Raw genomic sequence first — 24000 nt, forward strand, 5'->3', positions numbered from 1 at the left:
CCGAACTTAATTTGATTAAAAATGTTGGCACATTTTAACTAACCGACGCTATTGCCGCGGGCTATTGTTTTTCTGCCTGCTTCTTAGCCGGACCATTACTTAATACGCAATATTGACAACGCAATGTAACGAAGTTTGTAAGATCGCGCGCGCTTTAAATTCAACGGCGATTTCAAAATATGTAACACTGAAGATGACGGATGTACCGTCGAAACATGTCTGGAAAATTAAAGAAAGTTGTTATGTTTATACGACTATCTATATTGTTGCTGCTATCTAGACTTTCATAATTCTGTGAAATCTCCCGCTATACGCCCTTTTAGTAAGTCTAATATATGCCGTTTTCCGCTAATGACGTCAAACTCATGCTTTTAAAATTTTATTCAGAAATGTACAAAGGCTTCAAACAAGAAAAGAAATCGGAAAAGTTTTAGGCCTTTGTACATTTCAAAATAAAATTTGAAAGCAAGAGTTCGACGTCATTAGCGGAAAACGGCATATATTAGACTTATTAAAAGGTGTATAAAGCGCCAAACTGCGTTTTGGCTTCCATCAGTCAAATTTTCGAACATAACGAGGAAAATCAACTACGCCTCCGAAAAGTCGAACAAAATTATATCTTTTTAGAGGTTCTTCCGTAAAAAGATTCGTACAGATTCCACCGACGTCGAGTTCGAATGTACCTTGCGAACCAAAGATGCTTATTAGGTTTAATATGTCACGGCATCAATATTGATTTCGGCATCCATGTTTTCGGCTCAACTCTCGGCTTGGCGTCGCAAGTTTGATTGATGGAAGCTGTTGGCGCTTGAAGATGAAATTCCGCAGAATTATGAAAATCGCAGTAAATGACAGTTTTTATTTTTTTTCCTTTCTGTGAATCCTTTAATAGCAACCCGAACCTCACGTTTGCCTGGCTGACGATTGCCGACAATCTCGCGTGGTGTTCTGAGGTGATGAGCGTTGACAAGTTTGGCGAAGTGACTCCGGGCATCGTTCTTGCATTAAACGGCCACAAGAAGTATTTATCAATCTTCAAACCCAGCGACCTCACAAAAAGTGCTTTTTTCAAGCGCCAAGGAGGTGATTTGATGGGATTTGACAACAGCGACAGCGAAACCGAATCGATCAGCGATCCACAGAGAGAATACGAGCTGAAACGTCAGAAGGTGTTGAGTGTATCACTACGGAGACAATTTGTAATTTGGTTGGAGAAGCTTCTCGATGGATTAGTAGATAGGACAAAAATTGAAGAATGGCCAAGATTTACGGACTAACGAAGAAGTGACTTTAATGCTCTGTTTCAATCAAATAATGAAGTTGAAAGCCAACAGATCAGCGATTCTTAGCATTTTTGACTCTTCTAGGTAAAATTTTCCCTGAAAATATTGACAAACTAAAGCGACAAAGACAATTACGATGTAAAAATAGTTAGGACAGTTTGGGTCCTGAACCCTTAGGAAATAGTTTTCCAGCCCGTTTTGTGCGTGCAACAGTGCAGATGCGAAAGAACGCACTGATGCTAAAACCCCGCCTTAAGGACGGTGCCTACTAATTCAAAGATATTTTTGCCCCGGTTTATGATTATGCAGGAAGTGTAGATCTTAACAAGTGTTATTGAAATCCGAAAAGAAAATTTGGGGTAAGCACGCATTTTTCAAAGATAATTCATGAATAATATTTTTTAAAAGCTTTAAAATACAAAGCAATGTATGACGTTCTTTTTCAAACTGGTCGGGGCTGAATGGAGCTTGAGGAGTAAATAGAGATACAAGACAGCCAGAGGACAATTAGGAACTTCGTTTGCTGTAATTATCAAAACTTTGGAGCAAACGGCGATTTTTACAAATTTGTAAACAGCTCATCATTTCAACATGGTGTGGAGCGGTTTTCATAATGTGTCCTCCGCTTTAATTATTGATTTGTGACAAGTAATATTATTTATTTATTATTTATTACCATTTTTACAAATGCGAAGCTCGTTTTTACACATGTACAATTCAAAATAAATAAACGAAAGTGGAATATCGTAAAGAAAATGTTACAAGAAACGGCTTTGTGTCTTTGAATCTACCGTTAAATTCACAAGAAACAAGAAGACTTTTGAAGACACATTTAAGAAGTGCTCTTCGTTTCTCTCCTGACAGAACCTGAAAACACTCTCGAAAGAAAAAAAAGAATAAAATTCATCACTTTAAATCCGTGAAAAAACAGGTTCAGATTGGAGCGCGACTTCGTCCATTTTCGCCCGAGACTTCGCGAATGGTAGACTTTCGTCATTGCGCAACAATAGAAATTTACCCACGCTTATCAAGTGCGCATGCTCGTAACAACTTGAACACAAAACAGACAACGATTTCTTAGTTTTTAATTCAGGGGCATTCGGCTAATTAATAAATAAATATCCTGATGCGTCAAGTTAATGTTGTCTTTTCGGTGCCAAAGGTCATGGAAATATCTGGGATTGTATCCACGTCAGAAAGTTTTAATTTCTTCTTGTTTCCATTTTACTTTTAGCTCGTTTCTTTGGTGTCACTTTAACGTGAAGGAACGCGGGGGCCAGGGTAACGTCCAGAAATGGAGGCGAGGTTACATCTTGCACCACAATCACATAGTCACCTGGTAACAAAAACAAAAATCAGATACAATTGCCGTTAACCGTCTTTTCCAATGGGTTTGAGACAACTGAGATGCATGTGATGGCTAGCTTCCCATTTGACACCCCCACACCCACCCCCCTTAAAGCTGAGAGCAGAGGGTTTGAGCAAGAGATTATAAAGGTAAGAGAAGTAATCCCTCATACTGGCCCTATTCCCAACGTAATCCCTCTTAGGTTATTTTTAGATGATATCAATTTTCCCGCGGATAATGTTACCGCGCGCGTTACGTGGAAGTTTCGTAGAGGAGGGAAAGTGCTGCAAATTCTGTACGATGCCACTCACCGTTTTCAAAATTGAGTTTCATGGCCTGATAAAATTCATTGTCTGCGAGATACAGGTTTCAAACATACATCCTTGGAACTGCTTAACTGTCTAGTTTACAGTGATACCAATTTGAAGAATTTCCAATCTATCAAACCGTGTTAAATAATTTTGTCAGACGCAGATATGTTTACCTTGGTTGCATTGCGCTACTTGTCCATTTTAGTGCGCACTTTCTCATCGTCTACAAAATTCTGTCGCTTACAAAACTCGTCCCCGTCAAGATACAGTTTGCAATCATTTATCATGGAAATCAGTTAACTGTATAATTCACTCTGATACCAATTTTACGTTTGTCTAATGTAGGAAACCGTGTTAAATAATTTGTAAGAGGGAGCTATATTTTACGCGTGCGTTGCAAATCGACTTCAATCCGATCTTACGGTTTTAAAATTTTTTATCGTGCGGTCAATTAAAATTTTCCTGTCATGTGTGGTACTGTTTGAAAGCGTTAGCTGTCTAATTTATGAATGTCATAGAATTAAGTCACCATAGTGTAAGTCCGCTAAGAAAATCGAGAACGCGTTGACCAAGTCAGGAATATGTTACTTGGTGACTGTAGTCCGCGATATTTCATTGTGTACAAAATTCAAATCGCTTAACTTTATTGTTTACAGTGACACCAATTTCAACACTGTCCAATGTACGAAACCGAGTTTAATAATTTTGAAAGATGCAGGTATATTTAACATGCGTGCTTTGCAAATTTACTTCCATGCGATACCACTTGTTCATACATTTTTCTCGCACTGTCTGTTCAAGTTTTCCTTTCATGTCTGATATCTGTCTAATTTATGAATATCTAAGAATTAAGTCGTCAGATTTTAATCCCGCGAAGAAAATCAAGAACGCGTTAACCAAGTCAGCGATATGTTACTTGTTGACTGTAGTCTGCAAATTGCCAATGTTTACAAAATTCTGTCGCTTATAAAACTCGATCCAGGTTTCAAACATCTATAACTGAAATCGCTTAATTGTCTAGTATTCAATTATACCACATTCAAAGTTGTGCCATCTACGAAACCGTGTTAAATCTTTTTTTAAGGAGACAGCTATGTTTAACATACGTGCTTTGCAAATTCACTTGAATCCGATAACACGGGTTCAAAAATTTTTTATCGGACAGTTGATTCAAGTTTTCCTTTCATGTTTGGTACTGTTGTTGAGCTCTATCTGTCTACTTTATCACCATATAAGAATTAAGTCGTCATATTTTAATCCCGCAAAGGAAACCGAGAATGCGTTTATTAAAGTCAGAGAGATCGTACTTATCGACTATAGTCTTCCATTTGCCATTCTGTAGAAAATCCTGTCGGTTACATAACTCGTTCCTTCCAAGATACAGGTTTCAAAACATAAGTCATTGTAATCGCTTGACTCTGTAGTCAACAAGTCACGTTCGTCCACAAAATGTATATACGCGTTTGTCTCACCATCCTCCGCCATTTTTGTTTGATGGTAAATCGCGAACGACGCGATCATTGCGTGGGAATTCGCTCAGCTGTCAACGTTGGTAAAAATGAGGACATGTGATTGGCTATCAGTTAACCCTCGTGGGAATACCGGATCTCGCATGAGATCTAAAAATAACTTAACAGGGATTACGATGGGAATAGGGCCAGTATGAGGGATTACTTCTCTTACCTTCATAATCTCTTGGTTTGAGCCATGTTCGTCCTGACGGTACTACTCCACAGGCATGTCCAGGATTGCAGCATGACTAGATGAAAACGATTTCTGCAAGGCAAAACCAAGTTTCCCTTCACAGGGTTAGACGAAGCGCCCCTTTGCAGGCGTCGAACCTTTAAACTTGAGCCCGCGATATGGTCACATGATACTGGTCAGCGCAAACCTCATCTTGACAGGTGTCAGTTAACCATAACATGGATGTCCAGCATTCTCGTCAGCAGAGCCTCGGACCGACCCAAGGCTCTGGGAAACTCTGGGGGAGAACATGCGCCTGTTGACTCCTCGTGCTAACATGAATGCATCAGTTAGAGACGCTTTTGATTTTTCATCACGAAAACCAATGAGAAGACACTTTGTTTCACGGTTCCCCAGAGCTCTTCTCTCCCTCAGTCAAGAGAAGAGCTCTGGAGTCGAGATTGGGATGTCCAGTATCAAAGATATTCCCGCCAAAAATCAGGTTTTACCACAGAGTTTCACACTGGCGAACATAACGGGGTGGACGTACGATCGAACGGTAATCAAAACCAAATTTCTTGCATTGATAGGTTACCATATTTTCTTACCCATGGTGCTCCGCACAAGCGCCTTCGGCGCGCGGAGCTCCGCTATAACATCTCTTTCAGCCCTGGCCCTTTGCATGACTGTGTCACGTGGCACCTATTTTGTACCACCACCTTTTTTTTAATGATTGACAAGGTCACGTGACACGGTCATGCAAACGAGGCCAATTCTCCGCTTTAAGTGGCAGTTTACTCGAAAGATTGGGCAATAGTTCTTTAGAATAAGAAAGGACTGAGATTTTGTCACCGTGTCGCTGCGCCAAACTCACCAGGTCTACAAAACTTGTCGTCTTTTTCCTCTTTTTTATCTTTTTTCTTTTTTCCCTCCGACTTTTCCCCCAAGTCAGCTGAACCAGTGTTTTTTGTCTTTCTTCCAGCCTCGGAAACTGCGCGATTGGAGGCTTTTAGCATGCTGGTGGCTAATGCGGCGCTAACTTTGCTTTTAAACCTGAAACGGGAACGAAATACGAGGTCAACACAAGAAACTGTGCAACCTCGTCCCAGGGTCTCTCTTGTAACCGGTTACAAGAGAAACCCTGGGAACGAGGTTGGAAACTGTGGTGCTGCTGGAATAAAACACGAAAAGTTGGTTTTACATGTAACAAACAAGTTGCTCATAGTAAGGTTTAAACTGCAACCGTGAAAAGATTGAATGGTCGATATTTCTAGCGTTAACCCTTCGCCAGAGCCAATGGATCAATCACTAGCTTTAGTCAGTGGTTTTCAGTTCACAGTGCCGTCAAATGAGAATTATTGAGTGGGATACATACCACAGGCAAACCACGTCTGACGCACAGAGTCCATGTGTCACTTACAAACGAAACACTATTTTGCAGAAGCTATTAAATGCGAGGCTTAGCCTACTTGTTGAATACTATGGTTTTTCTTAAAGAGGGCAATGGCATCACCTTTCTTTAACGACTAGACTCGCAACTGGCAGCAAACCATGTGAGCTCTCGTGTGCGACATCACCTTATCTTGGCAAATCAAAGTCGATATGGTGTCTGATTCTTACCTTGAAGTTGCAGCTCGCGACTCTGGAATCTCCTGGGCAGACCCCTGGGGGCATACAAAGCTATTCCATGGTCTAACCCCAGGAGGTAGGGGTGGGATATAGAGATTTTCAAACAACGCTTTTCCAGCTTCTGTGCGCACAGGGGGGACGGGTGGTGGCAAAGTAGCTGCGGGAGGATCCGCAACAAGATCAGCTGTTAACACAACAACAAAAATGTTGTCTCAAACAGTATTTTAAAGCTAAATATTCTGAGCAAGAGCCGATACAATGTAGACTTGATTTTCGTGGTCTACTATATTTCGGCTGGCCAAAGCAGTCAGGTAAATGAAGGGGTAGTTTCTAAAGAAACTGTGGTGCTGCGTCGGTGGGGAAGTAGTATACAAAAATTTGGTTTATCAACGGAGTTGATAATGTAAATTGACCACCGTACAGAGATTCTAAAAGCTGACGTTTCGAGCGTTAGCCCTTCAATTTACATTATCAACTCCGTTGATAAACCAAATTTTTGTATAAAGCAGTCAGGTACAATGGCAGTTTGCATTGGATTGCTTCTATATACATATATTTATAAAATAATTAGGATAGTACGTACACTCTCATTGGTCAATAGCTGTGTTTGGATGAGGGTATGAAAACACAGCTGTGACATCACCTGAGTTTTGATTGGTTATGTGGTCAGACGCGCGTTTTGATTGGCTGGTAGGAAATATGAGCGTGTATCAAGAAAATCTGTTTCAATGTAGAAGTAAAAAAAAACAGCATTTTCCTTCATTTGTCGAATTATCCTTGAGAAATATTTTATAAAAGCAATAGAGGACTTTTTCCGTGTTTCCATAGCCTCATCTAAACACTCGGGGGAGTTGGTGGAATTCTCGACAGTTACGCAAACCCTCGCCTGCGTCTCGGGTTTGCATAACTGTCTCGAATTCTCCCAACTCCCCCTCGTGTTTAAATGAGGCTCTGGAACACGGAAAACCTCCTCTATTGCTTAAATGGTAAATGGATGTTGACGTAATACTGGAAAAAATGCACAACAAATTTGAATTCAAATACTAAGAGTAACAGAAAATAACGGAAGTGACTGTAAATAATAAACTAAAATCTAATACGTTTCTTCGCGGATATTGGGATTGGCCTTTTAAGATAAAAAAGCTTTCCTGGCCTTACAGATCGAGTCTATGTTGGAAAATGTTTCCGTTATTTTCCCGTTACTCGTAGTATTTGAATTCAAATTTGTTGCAAGTACCACATTAAACCGGAGTTTCCTGTACTGCAGCTTACATGTATGTTGAGCTGTACTTTCGCCTTTGTGGATGAAATCCTTTAATTACGGCCCATTTCCACCCTGGAATGCATTGTGCGCCGCTCATGGCGAAATTACAGAAATTGGCGCGATAAGAATAATACGCTATTCAACAATACTGCCAATCAAGTGAGGCTATGATCTTCGCAGTTGTAAACGCAATTTTTGCAATTGCGTAGAGAAGCCTGAAAAATTCAGGACTTCAACGGGATTTGAACCCACAAATTACCAGCTCCCAACGTCAGTGGCTTCATAGCTCAGTTGGTTAGAGCGTCGCACCGGTATCGCGAGGTCACGGGTTCAAATCCCGTTGAAGTCCTGAATTTTTCAAGCTTCTCTACGCAACTGCAAAAATTGCGTTCACAACTGCGAAGATCATAGCTTCACTTGATTTCATATCCGCAGTTCATATATGATCCAATTCATATATCATTTCATCGTTGATTTCACGTAGCATTGGATGATAAAAAGATTGCAAAATAGAAAAAGGATTTTCTTTTACATTAGCCATATTTTCTTATTGTTTGTTCGAATAGCATTCTTAGGTTTAGATGGTTCGCCTTAAAAAGGTTATTACCATCTCCAGTAATATTCCTCTCGTAACTGGTGGGAAACACAGTACTGGCCTGAGATGGGGCAGACGGTCGGTTGGGAATTTCACCCGGTTGCGCCTGATCAGCCACTGTACTCTCCTTATCTACTCCAGTGTCGGATCCATCAGTAACCTGATAAAAACAGACATGAACTGTCACAATGGGCCCACCGCGCATGTCCAATGCAAGTGCATCTCGCTCCCAGAGTCACTGTTCCCTTGGTCAGCGGTCGGGTTAAAAAAGGAGGCCATATTTGATTGTTCGTTGAAAAACGCTTTCAGTTCCCTTCCATTTTACCGGATGTTAGTTTCGCACAAGAGAAAAGGATTTTGATTTTCTCTTGTTTCGCAGGAAAAATCGTTTCCAAAGTTTAATGCGCCAGAAACTATTAAACCCTGCGAATATTGTAAGGGTATAGATACCCACTATTTATTCGGGACAAACGTCAACGGCAGAAGGAATTTTAAATGCCTTAAAAAGATTCGCAGCCTTAGGGCATGACTGCTATACAGAGCGGTTTCAAAGGCACTTTCCACGCATAGTCAGTAATCAGCGGAGCAGAAAGGTCCGTTTCGCGTTTGAGCGCTTGCGCTAGCTTTCTGAAATAAAAAACGTCAAAGGCCTTCTCAAATACTAAATTCTATTAGCTTTCCAGTGATATATAGTTTCCTTGGGTTTCTTTAAAAACAACGCGAAGAGCGATTTTCAGAAAGACATCCCTGAAGGTTGACTTAAATACCAAGCGAGATTTGAGGTTTGCCCGCCAAAACAGCCTAAGAACTTCACGTATCACTTTTTGGTTAGAGTTCTGGGCTCAATTGTTCAAAAGCCGATTAACACTAATGCACAGTTAAATACCAACCAGGGTTTGAGGTTTCGCCGCCGAAAAAGCCTTTAACAATCTAATTTTATGCCGAACTCAAAATTTGAAGGCGAAGAATCTGGCGGTAACATTTTTGATCGGTAAATAAACTGAAAGAAACTCTCTACTAATCCATGATTAGCTTACTCGAGCTTTGAACAACTGACCCTGGTTGAGGACATAGTTAGAGGGTCACTTTGTGATGCCTACACCAGGTGATTTGAATCTCATTATGTCGCTGTCTGCGCAAAGGTTCCCTCCAAAGTGCCCCTTGAATTAGCTTCCCATGAAGACGGAAAACTTTGTCCAGCTCTTTCCGAAACACTGCTACGTGGTTCGGACCCTGAGCTCCTGATAAACTTTGTTAGGAGAAATTCACTAGTTCTTTTTGAGATGATCTTTAAAACTTTCCCAAAAAAGGCCATATTACTTGATTGGCTGTTGAAAAACGGTTTCATTTCCTTCCATTTTACCGGCTGTTAGTTTCGCACAAGAGAAAATCTTAAAACTTTCTCAGTGACAATTTTGCAGTGGAAAGATCGTTTTCGCGCAAAACTTCCAGTTTACAAAATTCGCCTGTGACACGTGACCTGACATGGCACATACCACTCGAATTTGAGGTGTGCGGCAAGTGCAGACTGCAGCGCTTATAAACAGTATTTAAGTCTAAGAACCCATTTCAAAACGGTTAGCTTTCAGTAACTGCGGGTTACTCTGCAGTTTGCAAGTGTCAGACACCGTCGAATTTGCGCCCGATATCAAAATTTACGGTAACTACCTGAAGAGAATCCAAATTCTTAGCAAGTTCATCCCCAGCTGGTGGCGATGGCTGATACGGCCTGTGGGACATGACACTGGCCACTTGTGATGTTAGGCCCTGAAGTGCAGTGTCGCTGCCCATCTCACACAGCATCTCAGTCAATGGAAATGGTTCGATTTCAAAACCACTGGATGAAAGATGAAAGAAGGGAAAAGTAAACTGGATCAGATGACTGCTTGTTTTGCAGGCATCGGTAAACTAACTTAAGCTAAGCTCAACTGTAAAAATTGTCTACAAACAGTAAATCATGTCACAGTTTTATGAAAGGTGAATTAAAGTGTGGATCCTGGTAATTTTGCTGTATTAAAAACATCAGCGACATAAATAGAGTTATTTTAAGATGACTTTATTATGGCCGTCCTCGTTGTCTTCGACTTCGCTTATGATCTTCAATTTCAATTACTGAAGATGATGAAGATCTGACATTGTCAATTCGGCATTCTACTCTATTATTACTCGCAATAACATTGCGGTTTTTCACACGGTCATCATGATGGCATATGACAGTAAACACCGCATTCTGCCCCCTTCCCCCCCCCCCCCCCACAAGTTGATAAAGTTTTGGAACATGCTTCCATTGGATGAAACAAATGTCCCTTGGGACCCAACATGGCAGATGCTTGAAATCAGCCAATTATTTCAACTGAGATTTCAGAGATAATACACCTCTTCATGATACTGTAATGGAACTTTAAAATCCAACCCCTTTGCACTGGTCTACTCTCTTTCAGGCCTCATATCAGTTGGCCAATACCTTAAAGTACTGTAGATGATTCAATAATGATTGGTTAATATGTCAGAGGAACGAGTAAAAGAGGTATACCTCTTGAGTTGCCTTGACTTTTGGAGATTTACCCCACCCAAAGATCTGGGTACAACATTGATAAATTATCCCTCACAGTTTACATTGAACAGCCTTCCATCATTCAACATGTGTGTGACTGCTAAATATCAGAGACACCTCTGGTTACTCAGGGTTTTCATTTGAGGCCAGAGGCCGGACGTTTTGTCCGGTCGTTTCCCATTCCATGTCCCTGGTACTTTAATGCCAATATTTGAGGGATTTGTTTTATTTTTTTATCTTAGATTTTAATGAGAATTTGAGTGAACTCCAGCCTTGCCTGGTAGACTGATTCTTGGGTTCCAGAAACACTGAGAACAGCATTTCTGAGTGTTCTATTTTAAAAATTTCCCAGGGGAGGGATGCCCCCAGACCCCCCTTGGTAACTTGTGCCTAATCAGCACTCACAAGGCAACTTGCAGCGCCAAAAACTGTCACATCCTGTGCTTCCAGAAATATGCAGGGCTCGAAATTGCGACCAATACAGTCGCATTTGCGACTAAAATATCTGGAAAAGTCGCAAATTTGCGACTTGTTGTCACCTTCGCTCTTTCGAAACAAAAGGGTTAGCGGTTGCCACTTTGCCGCTACTTTTGCTAAAATAAATTAATAAATGCAAAATTATTTTGTTTCTCGCCGTGAATTTTCTCTGAAGATAGCGTAATTGTCGGGTAATTTAGCTGCGACGTTACGTGCACATTCCTTCGATCATTCGCCATTTTCAGCGGTTTCTTTACACACAAGTATTGCGGGCTCATATTTTTGCTAAACCGCTTACAACACAATGTAGCGCGGCCATTTTGCGACTAAAATTTGCGAAATTGCTTCTTGTGAGTATTTTTTAGTATTTTCCGATCTCCTCACAGTCCTTACATTGCGAAGGCAATCGAGAGGCGAACGCGAAGCGCGAGTCACAGCACAGGCGTCCCAAACTCACGATTCGAGGAGTCGATCAAATATTTATGATTTATCTACGCGTATCGAGTGAGACGTGACTGCTTTATGTGTGTGGTGTTGTGTTACACATTGGACCGTTGCGCGCTCAATAAAATGCCACTTTTTTTGAATAAAATTAAGTAAATGAACTCACCTTGCCTGGTTTCTGTTGTCCATGTGGCCTATTTCGTCGTTTTTGGGGGGTTTTCAGGTGTTTGTCGTAGCTTTCTATAGACGAAGTCAAGGCTGGACACTGCTGTTTCGAAAGACCTGGACTGAAAGGCCGTTTTCTCGCCGAAATTTAAATCCGCTGCTCGATTTTTCCCTCTAACGGAAAGAAGGATAGTCCATCGGTCCCCTTTTCCGGCCGGCTTTGAAAAATCTTAAAACTTCCCGCTCCAATTCGAACGATTTTTGCTTCACTGCTGGAGGTTTCGACTTTCGAGCTCGTCCTGTGATCGTTCAACAACCTACGATCAACATTAGCGACCGCTCCTTCGTGACAAATGCTACTTACCAGACGGATGCACAGTCAAAATTTTCCGTTAAAATACAACAGCAAAAAAATTTAAATTTTGACTGTGCATCCGTCTGGTAAGTAGCATTTGTCACGAAGGAGCGGTCGCTAATGTTGATTTCAAACTCTGCCGTAGGTTGTTGGACGATCACAGGACGAGCTCGAAAATCGAAACCTCCAGCAGTGAAGCAAAAATCGTTCGAATTGGAGCGGGAAGTTTTAAGATTTTTCAAAGCCGGCCGGAAAAGGGGACCGATGGACTATCCTTCTTTCCGTTGGAGGGAAAAATCGAGCAGCGGATTTAAATTTCGGCGAGAAAACGGCCTTTCAGTCCAGGTCTTTCGAAACAGCAGTGTCCAGCCTTGACTTCGTCTATAGAAAGCTACGACAAACACCTGAAAACCCCCCAAAAACGACGAAATAGGCCACATGGACAAGGTGAGTTCATTTACTTAATTTTATTCAAAAAAGTGGCATTTTATTTCATTGTGCGATTTTATCCTTCGTTATTTTAAATTCCATACAATGCCTTGTAGATCGAGCGCGCAACGGTCCAATGTGTAACACAACACCCCACACATAAAGCAGTCACGTCTCACTCGATACGCGTAGATAAATCATAAATATTTGATCGACTCCTCGAATCGTGAGTTTGGGACGCCTGTGGTCACAGGTAACAACCTGTGACACCTGACTTGCGCTTTTGAAAAGGGGAGTTCAAGGTGATGTCATTTGAGTAAAACATAGAGATAGGATCACTCTTTCCCAGCAACGGTACTGATTAAGAGACTTTGTATGATAGAATAGGATAGGATAACTTTATTTCAGTTAGACACGGTAAACTCATCAGAATTATTACCTGAAATTATACGACTAGAACTATGACATTATTCTAAAATTACTCTAAATAATGAATAAATATAATTATTATTCATTCAAAATATTTCCCCATTTCGGATTGGTTGAAACCACACGCATAATTCACCATAACCAGCTGCTGTTCACCAAATTTGGAAAGAATCTTCGTCATATTCAATCAATGACGTCAAAAGTGGAGCCCGCTGCAAATGATTCAACCGTTGACGTCAAAATGACGTCAAAAGTGGAGCCCGCTGCAGATTATTCAACCGTTGACCGAAAAAACCTGGGGACGAGATTGTGATTTTGGTGAGCAGAAAAACAAAGAGCGAAACGGCGAAACTCCATTAAGAACGGGGAAATATTTTGAATGAATAATAAAGCAATTATTGAATTCGGCTTTCGTAGGATATGAAGAATTCTGCAGATCTCGGAGAGTGTTATCCACCGAGGCCGAAGGCCAAGGTGGATAACACCCTCCTTGATCTGCAGAATTCTTCATATCCTACTCAGCCTCATTCAATAATTGCTAATTATAACATTAAATGACAAAATAAAACCTGCTTTACGTCAGTGCCTGCTGTAAGAATTGCAAATTTAACTTGATGAAAAGAAACGCTCGCAGCCAGCCCGGAACGCTTAAAGGGAGTCAACCTAACGCAACTCTATACGTACACTATTTCAAAGAACTGCTCCAGAATAGCTGAAGCTATTTTTCATATAGTTCGTGTGTGGCTGTGGGATAGCTAGTTTGCCCTCTGTGTCCCTTAAGGCGTAATTGGAGACGCTACTACGGTCAACAAATTTAGAACTAATCGGAAGTCATACCATTAAGCGACTTGTAAACTAACATAGCCTTATGGATTGTTAGTTGAGAAGTACGTTTTATCCATCCAAGTTTTTTGGATAAGGTTATCAGCGTTGGCATCATAGTTCGAGTAAGTTGAGAAGTAAGTTTTATCCATCCAAGTTTTTGGATAAGGTTATCAGCGTTGGCATCATAGTTCGAGTAAGTGAGTATACGCGTAGCGCGATTTTAAAGTTTTTGAAGTTTACTGGCTAGGGTTTTGCCGCAACATCCCCAAGACAGAAATGCAGTAATCAAAGTACGTGAGGCTGTATTAATGACACGAACATTGATCGAAGAGTCTCATGTAGAACGAAAGACCTCACTCTCTTCAACGCTTCAATACCAGAGGCGATTTTCTTACACAAATTCCCAACATGAGCATTCCAGGATAACGTCTGATCAATATGAACATCTAGAGATTTCGTAAAAGTAACTTGAGTTATAGGTGCACCGTCAGTCATAAGTGGCGGAGGGTTGTGAAGCGTGCTTAGCTTTTGCCTCGCTCTAGAATTCTACAGTATGGCCGGCTAAATTTGAGTGTTCTTTCCAGTTTGATTCAGTGTACCAAGATGTATATCTTATTAACCTTGTTTTCTCAGACCGTACTGTAAGTTACGGTTCCTTGTTTTCTCCAGTTCATTTTACGGCGCAAGTGCAAAGCACGAAGGCCGTAAATTGAACTGGAAAACACGCAGGCGCCCTCGAACTCGGTTATTAAGAGATATGTAACTATTGTCCTACATTGCCCTTAGGACTGTCGTTCCTGGAACACACGTGATAATTAGGGATAAAGGCGGTACCTTAAGTCCGTCCTTTCCTTCTCCTGAGCCATAGTTTGTCTGTTGTTGCGTAAGTATTTACACGTTGGTTTTCTTTAAATTATTGATAAAGGATACAGTTTAGCGTGTTCCTTATAGTTTTTATATTTCTGAAGTTGTGTCAGTGGTGATTGACCCTCAACATAAACTATGTAAAGATCTAAGCGAATGAGTCACTTTGAATGGACAAAGGCCTCGAATGAATAATAAAGTACGTCGCAGGTGCATTTCGCTCAAAGGTGTTTCACGATGTATGATCGACACCAGCTCGAAAAATCCGAGTTGAAGTTGCTGTATCGTGGTCAAATAAAAGAAAATTAAAAAAGTAAATATTAAAAGAGAGTGAACCAAAGGTGTGTTGGAATTGATTTCTTTTCCCGCAGCAAGTCCTTTAACAATAGCGGGAGTAAAATTAGGCGAACATTATTGTATAATCCTGTGATTTATAGACGATGGCTTGACACAAAGCAAAGACTACGAACCATGCTCGAGCCTACGTGCTATCTTGTCGCCACCAAAGTATCCGCAACCGGACCATAGCTCGGGAAATTAAAATGAAATTGTTCTTGGATTGGCAAATGGCAATCACAATTGGCCACTCGTAGGACAAAGCACGATCTTGGCAATCCAGTACAACAGCATTTTCTAAATCGCTAATGCAACAAATCGGGATTCCTTCTTCTCTCATCAGTGGAGAAAGTTGATCGACGCATTCTGGTGTCTCGACCAAGACAGCAAATTGAGAATAATCACACTGGCCTTCTTTCTCCTTCAACCACTCACCGAGCTCACTCTTGATGACTTGCAAGGAATGGTCCAAACCTTCTTTGAAAGACTCGTAGGTTCTTCTTTCCTCAATAACCTGAGGTCCAGATATGTGGTGGCCAATGTTTAGACCAGATGCTGTGTTCGAAAAATCAAAATCATCATGGTCTGACATATCTATTGTTAACCGAATTATTGGAGAAAGTTGATAATAATGCTGAACCAAATGTCTGTAGATTTCAGTGGTGTATCTCATCATTGTCTGTAGGCGTGGTGAAAATACAAAGTTTTTGTCTTTGCATAACAAACAAACAAATGTGGAAACATCAATCACATTCAAAGTTGCAAACTTATGTTGCTTTCTTTCAAATGATTCAAACTGATCTTTGAGGGCTAATTGCTCGCTATCTTCAACAATCCACTGATAACTATGTCCATCCTGGTGCTTGACTAAGAAATCCCGGAAAGAATCTAGCAAATGAAGGTGGTTTTCTTCCCCAAAAAGTACCGGAAACTCGTCAACAAACACATGCAGTGGGCCTGTTGCTTCCCACTCTGCATCTTTAGAGAGAAAATCGGCAAGCTGGGAAAACGTGATGACGGTAGTCAAACCATCGGGTACTCCATTTCTGATGAAGAATTTCGTGTACAGTTGGTCAAGCGGACTTGGTACAACCACAAGCACTTTCTCATTCTTCTGGAGACATTCCAAAGCTTTGTATTGCAGTAAAATTGTCTTTCCAGTGCCCGGGGAGCCCATAATTACTTGAAGCAGTGGACCGCTCCATACTTTCAATTGTTCATAGTTTAAAAACATGAATTGCTTTGCCAAAACACCAGGTCGGACTTTCTCAGTAGGTTTGTCCACCATTTTAGACCCATGTATCCCTGTTTTCTGTTTTTTGGCAAGCTTAGAAAAGCTCCTTTCAAGGAAGCTCTGCTCGTCAATTGTTTTTGACACTCCTGCAAGTATGTTTGCTGTAGCGCTGATGGCCGTTCTCTGGCCTACAAGTATGGATATAAACCTGGAGAATGTCGTCATTGTATCTGCGTCCTCACTGGGAGGGATTTCAAGAAAATGCTTCTTCCACCAGCTCGCAAAAAGTCGGATATCATCACACTCATCCTCACCCCTAACCAAATGCTCTTTTCGAAGATCAATGTAACCAGCTGCGTCACGGCCGACATCTGTCACGTTCGGCATCGCAATAACTTTGTAAACAGGAAGTGTTATCCTCATTGCTTTAAAAAGCGCTTGAATAAACTTCTCTGCCACCTCGAGTTGCTTTTTAGCATCCAAATAACGGTTGGTTTTAAACTTCTCTGTTGCCTTAACTTCTATGAGAACAACTCCAGCCCTTCTATGTACAACAAGAAAATCGATTTCTCTAGAGAGATCCGAGTCAGTCAGCGTCATACTAGCGAAGAGATCGTCAACACTTTCAACGGGAAGTTTTCGCAAAAGGACCTCTCTGATGAATTCTTTAAATTCAAATTTTGTCAGAACGGTCATTGGTTGGCTTTCTTGTCTTCCAAACTTGTCAAGAGCACGAAAAATCCTTAATTCTGCTTCATCTCCTTTCACGTCCACTTCCTCCGATTTGCTGAGCGGGACTGCGCCAGAAGCTTTGCCTGTTGGAGCGATGTATCGGAACGGAAACACAGGAGGGAACATGTAAGTTCTATCAGCTTCCTTCCATTCAGGAAAGAGTCGGCACAGGTACGCATCACCAGCTGCCTCCAAATCCCCAAAATATTCATTCGCTGGTCCTTTGACAGTACAGGCCGAAGCCATTACTCAAAAATATCAACCTAGGTCGTGAGGGACTGGCACGAGAGGGAGCGCTCGCAATGCATTGATCAGTTGTGTCACGCTCTATGTCACGCTCAGCCTTCGCATCAAGGAGACGAAATTAGCAAGGTTGATTAAACAGTATAGGGATATATTTTCCAATATTTGGGAAGCCACGGCCTTCATTCTTCAGGGTGTTACAGAGAAACACCCTGAACCTATAACACCCTCAAGAAGGAAGGCCGTCAGTCTTGCTAATTTTCGTCTATTATTCAACTTATCGGCTACAACAAGAGGATCCGGTATTTCTATTTTGTCACAGTGGTCCTTGCAAAAATTACTACAAGGGAAAGAGCGCGTTTTTTTAAACCGAATGTGCAAGAGTATAGCACCCCTGTCGCTGTGCGATGTAGTAAGAAGGCAAGCATAATTCGTGAAAAAATGCGTTTATTTTGATACAGTATGTGATTGTAATAACAGTACATGACGTTATTATATGGCTAGCTCCATGAGAGGGCAAGATAAACAGAATGCTGGACTGTGATTGGCTACCCGAACAGGCAAGATGGAGCCTGAATACGTATTCGACCACATGTCTTCTAGCTCTTAAATGAAAAAATTAAATGACACCATGGAGAACTTGCAGAAGCTGGTCCAGAATAGACAGGAGTGGGGTACCTCTGTTGCTGTCCTACATGCGGTGATGCCAGCTGGCATAACGGGCATGAGTGACATGAGTGAGTGACATGAGTGAGTGTGAGTGTAGTTTTGTATCTTCACTGTAATCTTGTATATTAATTGTTCTATTTATTAATCATTGTACTCTGTTAGTCTGCCAAATCGAATATAATAAATGAAATGTTGAGATCTAGATCGAAAAGATTCAAATGAGTGTCCAGTTGTGGTATCTTGCGAGCAGGTTCACCCTTTGAGTCGCGCGCGAGCGTAAAGTTATCCTGCGGGTAGGAGTCTGGTGAAGAGGCGCCAAGAAAGTCACTTTGTCGATCGCCGCCGCTCGATTTCGCACGCCTCACACTCCAACTTGAGCGTGCTCGCAGACTAGTGATGTGGTCATCAGGCAGACATCAGGTTTACAGTGACATTCTGACTCGTTAAGGGTCCGTTAAGTAATAATTGGTCAATTAATCTTCCCTTTCTCACTGCCTCTTTGGCTTGTCACGCAATGTCTCCTAACTTAGGGATAAAAGATTGCGTGGTGTGTCCAAAAAAATGACGGCACAGGAGGCTTAGACTTGTAATAACTTGGCAGGCAGTATACTCATTGGGATAAATTAAGTTATTGATTAGTGGTCAATATAAGGCGGTGTCAAGTAGTTGTTGACTGAGAAGTCGATACGGAATTGATTCCGTATCGGCAGTGTGGCCCAGTGGTTAGGGCGCTTGCCTTGCGATCGGGAGATCCCCGGTTCAAGAGCCGCTCTGAACACTCGCTGAATTTGTTCCTGGTAGTCCCTGGTTCAACTTCCCAGCTGCACTTGTAAATAGCCAACTGGTTTGCCTCCGGCCAGTTGGGATTCTTAACAGTTGTTGTTGTTGTGTTCTGATGTTTCGTTGATTGTTTCGTTGATTGTTTCATTGGCCCTGAAAAGCCCCTATGGGGAGCGGTCAATTAAGTTTGTATTGTATTGTATTCTCACGCAATATTACCATCAAACATACAAGTTATATATTCTGGCTCGAGATCTGTTGTCTTTGTCACGGATAGTGTCAAACTTAAAGTGTCAAACTTGTAAAAGGATCGTTCTCCTAGACATGGTATACAGACTGAAATAAAACACCTTTTCGAATCAAGAAGGAAAGAAGGGAATATACATTGAAGTTATCTCGTGCAAACAAAACTCTTTAAGTTAACGGATAAACGCACTCTCGATTGACAACAGTTTTGATCAAATTTGCCTTTTAATTAAATTTTATGTTTACTTTGGAAAAGAGAAGCTTAAAAAAACGTAGTAGATCAACAAAGTATTTTTGTAGCTGGCTTAAAACCACTAATCCTGATGAAGGGCTTAGAAAAGGGGACAAATTACGTCACTAATCACCCTTCATTTTTGATCGAGACAAGGTTTGGTCCGAAAGATCTCTTCAGACCTTTAGACTTTCCAAAGAGCTAAGCAGCACATAGAGAAATTGTGCGGCCCTTTTACGTTTTCTAGGCATCAAGCAGAGAATGTTTCTGTCTTGATTCTCCGCCCTTGAGTACAAGAGATAAGTCCATTATTTGAAGCTCCTACTTAAAGTTCAGTTACGGTATTTTTGCCAGGTTAAAGAGTTACCTTTGATTTGAAGGAACCTGAGAATAGCAGTTTACTAGAACAGGAAAAAATTAAAAAAGATAACAAACCATAAGGGAACCAGGATAGTTAAGGATGGAGAAGATTGACGCGGATTACAAACAACGAAATTGAAAAATTAGGCTTATGTTTTCAAGATGGGGAAATCGTGACCGGCTGGCTTCTGCTAAAGAGTAGTTCCCCAACACTAGACGGCTCAATGCTACAAGATAATAAATCTTCGCATGTTATCGCAAAATGCGACTGGATTTTTTCGTTAATTTCGAGCCCTGATATGTCCGCTACGTTAAAAAACTGTCAAAAACCCTTACTACTTTCTAATTTTTTTACTCACAATGGTGACATGATGATCTCCACCTCCTGATCAGTACCATTTGCAGATTTTTTAAGGGAACCAACTTTAATTCCTGCAGAAACATGCAGCAACCTTCCTTCCTCTGCAAATTCAATTTTATCTGTCACTTTTTTTTTTAATTAATAATAATGGTAGCTTTGCTTAAAAGATGGTTACAGTAAATCTACAAAAAAGTTTAATGCACCAACCATCACAACTTTTTTAGGTTTTTTAACTGAAATTGACAACTAAGCAATACCAATCATGCTTCCTATAATGCAGTCCAGACTGTCACACATCTTGTTGACAAATTATTTAGTCTATTGTGGTCATATCATTTTTGGAAAAACAGGATACAAAATAAGCCAATTATTTCTCCTTCCAACTGGTCAGCCTTACAACTGTATTTCACTTTCTAGGCAATCATAGACTTAATTAAATAAAATTATTCAAAATCCTAAATCATACCTTCTGTTGGTTCACCATCAAGCGTCACACACTCTACTTCAAATCCAAATGGTCTTCCTTGAGGCACCTCCACATATTCATCTCCAACAATCCGTATCTGAACACTCTCCGCTATAATTAACATTAACCATTAGTGAACATGATAAAACTAAATAGATAGCTTGGAAAAGCTACTGCTTTTTAATGCTCAAATCAAGATACATTGTGCGTAGTTGTGCATTCTGAATGAACCTATCCCTGACCAGTTTGCTTACTTGGTAGAGCAATGATCAGAATGAATTCTGCTTTAGGTTCAAAGCCAGGCTGGACTGCAAACCAGTTAGCTCAGAAGACAGAGCCCTTTCAACCCCTGAACCCACCCTCAGCAATATATAAAATCACCTAGCATTAAACAGAGTAAAATCTTTAAATGGGGACCTTAATCTACAACTGTCAAGGCAATTAAAACATCACCTCAAAATATGACTAAGTCTTTTGCCCTTATTCCATCTCATTCACATCTTACAATGTGGGTCAAGTGTCCTAAATATTATTGGTACAAACGGTTTCAAAGTGAAAATGAAGAATGAAAGTTTTTCTGTTGCTAGCTCACGTTGTCGTCAAAACCTCAAAATTGGTGATTTCACATTGTCATTATGCAGAGTACCGCAAATATATGTGCTAAAATGCATGCTGCATGTGCAGCTTCATGGGTGTAGCTAGGATTTTTCAAAGGGAGGGGGGGGGGGGTCACATTCTCTCACATCCAGTGTACACTCACAATAATTTTCCAGATGAGCAGTGAGCAGTGCCTGAGCATGAATATGTCATTGTTTTGTGACACTGTTGTTTCCCGTGCTGTTGCCATTTTTAAGCTCCTTTGTGTCAGGGTTTAAGGGGACACATGTGTCGTTAACCCTTTTATCCCTGAACTGACACTCACTGATGAGTAAAACCATCTGCTGTATCAAAGTTACAAATTATCCACTTTCACTGTACATCAAGTTTGTAAAATATGAGGTCTCCTAGTTGGTTGGTATCAATATTGATACCTAAGGAGAAGGCAGAGAATGGAAAACGTGCACCAAAGGCGTGAGGGCTGAAGGCACAAGCTTGTACAGGGTCTGGGGGCATTCTCCTGCAGGAAATTTTTGAAATTTGGGTATCTTAGAATGCATTTCCTGCATTTTGGAGCATGAATTAGCAGTGTATTTGAAGACAACACTAATATCATTAAATTTTGGCTTTTTTATCCAGAGAGAGTACATGATTACTCCAAATTTTTTAAATTCATTTGGCGGCAAGACATATTAAAAAAGATGTTAAAATAGCGTGACATAGCCCCCTTTAAGGCTCCTTTGCATTCTGTTGTGACCGAAAATACCTTTGCGGACCAGGCAGCTTACACCAATCACTGGACTGCTGGACGGTTGCCTCAAAAATGCGTGTGCTCAATCCTTGATCACTGCCTTTGGCATGGACAGGGAAACAGCAATCGCCCTCGAAAATACTCAGAATTCAGGCGACTCTTTTGTTTTTCAAGGACAAAACATTCCTGATCCAAAGCCTGTGTTCTATTCGAATGTTTGTCATGTTATTCATAAAATTTGGGGTAATTTTCAAGGAAAAGTACCAGCTCTTAATGAAAACCCTGGATAACAAACTCTTGCTTCAATCAATACCTTCTGGTCTTCCATTGATCCACATTCCCTCGTATGACACTCCAGACACATGAATCATGGAGCCCTCACCATTGAACGTATCTCCCCACCACTGGCCCTGTATGGTAACATCAGTGAATCAACAGTCAGTCATAATTACCAATAATAAAAACTGTACAATGGTAGGTTCCTTTGAATTATTTCGGGGAGCAAACTTGGTGCAGATGGAATCTATTAAACACCAATTTGCACAGCAGTTTCAGTCCCATCCATTACTTTAATTAAATAATTATTATTCCCATCACTTTTCCTCCCAAGCACAGTCCCTCCCCACATCTCCTCAACCCTTGCCAGATCCTGCCACCTTTCTACAAATCGCTCAAGTGAATCGGACTTCATTGCCACCTCCTTTTTCTTCCCCATCATCCTGAACCTGTCTGTGACTATATACAACCCAGTATACAAATTTAAGGCTATCAATTAGGCTATAATGATCTACATGTACCACACTGACATCAACTTTTTTTCAGGCTTCTCTGACAATGCTGCACAGCTACCTACAGCTGTATCCCTTGGCATACAAACATGGCCCTTTATATTGCAAGTCATACAAGATTACTAGTCACTTGGCAACAAGCAAATGGATGATGCAACATCACACTGAAAGATTACAAATTTACTGTTCTTAAACTTACCCCATAGATAGTTCCATCCACAAATTTCATTATTCCATGTCCTTGCCGAAGATCATTCACCCAGTCTCCCTCGTACACATGGCCATCACTGTCAAGGTTTAAGTTGAGGAAATTAATTTCTGGCAAAGATGAGGTATGTTCAGGATATATTTTCTGCAACACACCGCAAAAAGGTATTGAAAAAACACCCACTATGTGGTAAGTGGTACAAAACGTGGAGCAAAGCTCTGCTCCATTCACCCATTGACTGTCTAACACCAGACAATTTTACTTGTCAACTGGGGGCACTTAAGGACGGTGCCTTCTAATTAACAAATAAAGAAGCCTTGACTGTGCTCTGTTCTGTTGTAAAGCACACAGGAAACGGCTAGAGCACGAAAGAAGTGTAGGGGGAAACACGAGCCGATAGGCGAGTGTTTCTCCCTACTTCTTGAGTGCTCTAGCCGCTTCCTAAGTGCTTTACAACAGAACAGAGCACAGTCAAGGCTTCTTTATTTGTTTTATGATAAAAAACAAGTAATTTTCTTCAAAAATTCTACTTTATTTTCAAAGCGCGCGCTGCTTGTGGCGAACTGAGATGTCGTCAGCACAGTGCTTTATACTCTGATAAAGCACGCTACTTTGGACCAATCAGCGCGCTTGTAAGAATGTTTAAGATTATTTGATTGGTTAATGAAACAAAGGCTTGTCAAAACATCAATCAACTGGAAAATCACACAAAATTAGAATTTATGGAAAAACAAGTGCCTCAATGTTCGGTTTCAGTCCGTAAAAAAAAAGCAAAAAAGAGGATCTAAATGATTAAGTTCAGTGAAAACCGGCCGAATTGTTGCCCATGAAAACCTGCACGTTTCCGACATGACAACTGGAAAACAAACTCTTCATTGCTTGCGGCTGGAATCTGAAAACCTGTTGGGAATTTTGTAAATGAAGAACTCCAGCGTGAGGACTTTCTGAGCTTGAAAGAACTGCTGGACCGGGCGACGGTTGAGGTCTTCCATCCAAAGCACTTGACAGAATATCTGAGCAAGCCTTTAACTGACAGCTTCAATAATACCCAAGGTAAAATTCGGAAATTCATCTGCCATTTCTGCGAATGATGGCGTGGGCTTTCGTTTGTTCCGTGCTTTGTACTCTCATAAAGCACGCTGTTTAAACCAATGAGAGCGCGCGTTATATAGAAACTTTATTATAATTAAAGATATTTTTGCCCCGGTTTGTGATTATGCAGGAAATGTAGATCTTAACAAGTGTTATTGAAATCCAAAAAGAAAATTGGGGGTAACCAAGTATTTTTCAAAGATAATTGATGAATAATATTTGTAAAAAGCTTTATTAATACAAAGCAATG

At 40.9% G+C, this 24000-nt stretch overlaps 3 protein-coding genes across 4 annotated transcripts in view; 1 reads left to right on the forward strand and 2 right to left on the reverse strand.

The window, feature by feature from the left end:
• Positions 1-2051, forward strand: part of LOC138051310 (dnaJ homolog subfamily C member 16-like) — a 13809-nt gene extending 11758 nt beyond the window's left edge. The window contains exon 12 of the mRNA XM_068897492.1: positions 893-2051. Within this exon, the coding sequence (XP_068753593.1) occupies positions 893-1277 (385 nt within the window). The 3' untranslated portion in view covers positions 1278-2051. The remainder of the gene's footprint in view (positions 1-892) is intronic.
• LOC138051312 (MORN repeat-containing protein 1-like) overlaps positions 1938-24000 on the reverse strand; it is a 26109-nt gene continuing 4046 nt past the window's right edge. For both annotated transcript variants that reach the window (XM_068897496.1, XM_068897497.1), the window contains 9 exons: positions 22650-22737; positions 21976-22072; positions 20315-20425; positions 19847-19949; positions 9782-9950; positions 8126-8273; positions 6246-6438; positions 5500-5678; positions 1938-2619 (listed from right to left, as the gene is read on the reverse strand). In XM_068897496.1, coding sequence (XP_068753597.1) covers positions 2486-2619; positions 5500-5678; positions 6246-6438; positions 8126-8273; positions 9782-9950; positions 19847-19949; positions 20315-20425; positions 21976-22072; positions 22650-22737 — 1222 coding nt within the window. In that variant the 3' untranslated portion in view covers positions 1938-2485. The remainder of the gene's footprint in view (positions 2620-5499; positions 5679-6245; positions 6439-8125; positions 8274-9781; positions 9951-19846; positions 19950-20314; positions 20426-21975; positions 22073-22649; positions 22738-24000) is intronic.
• Positions 12915-17215, reverse strand: LOC138054603 (uncharacterized). The gene has a single exon (XM_068901105.1). It carries the CDS (start codon positions 17201-17203, stop codon positions 15137-15139), a length of 2067 nt encoding a protein of 688 aa, XP_068757206.1. The 5' UTR covers positions 17204-17215; the 3' UTR covers positions 12915-15136.

This window comes from Montipora capricornis, chromosome 6, assembly GCF_036669925.1.
Source record: "Montipora capricornis isolate CH-2021 chromosome 6, ASM3666992v2, whole genome shotgun sequence".
Lineage (NCBI taxonomy): Eukaryota > Metazoa > Cnidaria > Anthozoa > Scleractinia > Acroporidae > Montipora > Montipora capricornis.

Bases quoted from the DNA above. Each gene is read 5' to 3' on its own strand.
- LOC138054603 (XM_068901105.1), bottom strand. From the start codon at position 17,203: ATGGCTTCGGCCTGTACTGTCAAAGGACCAGCGAATGAATATTTTGGG.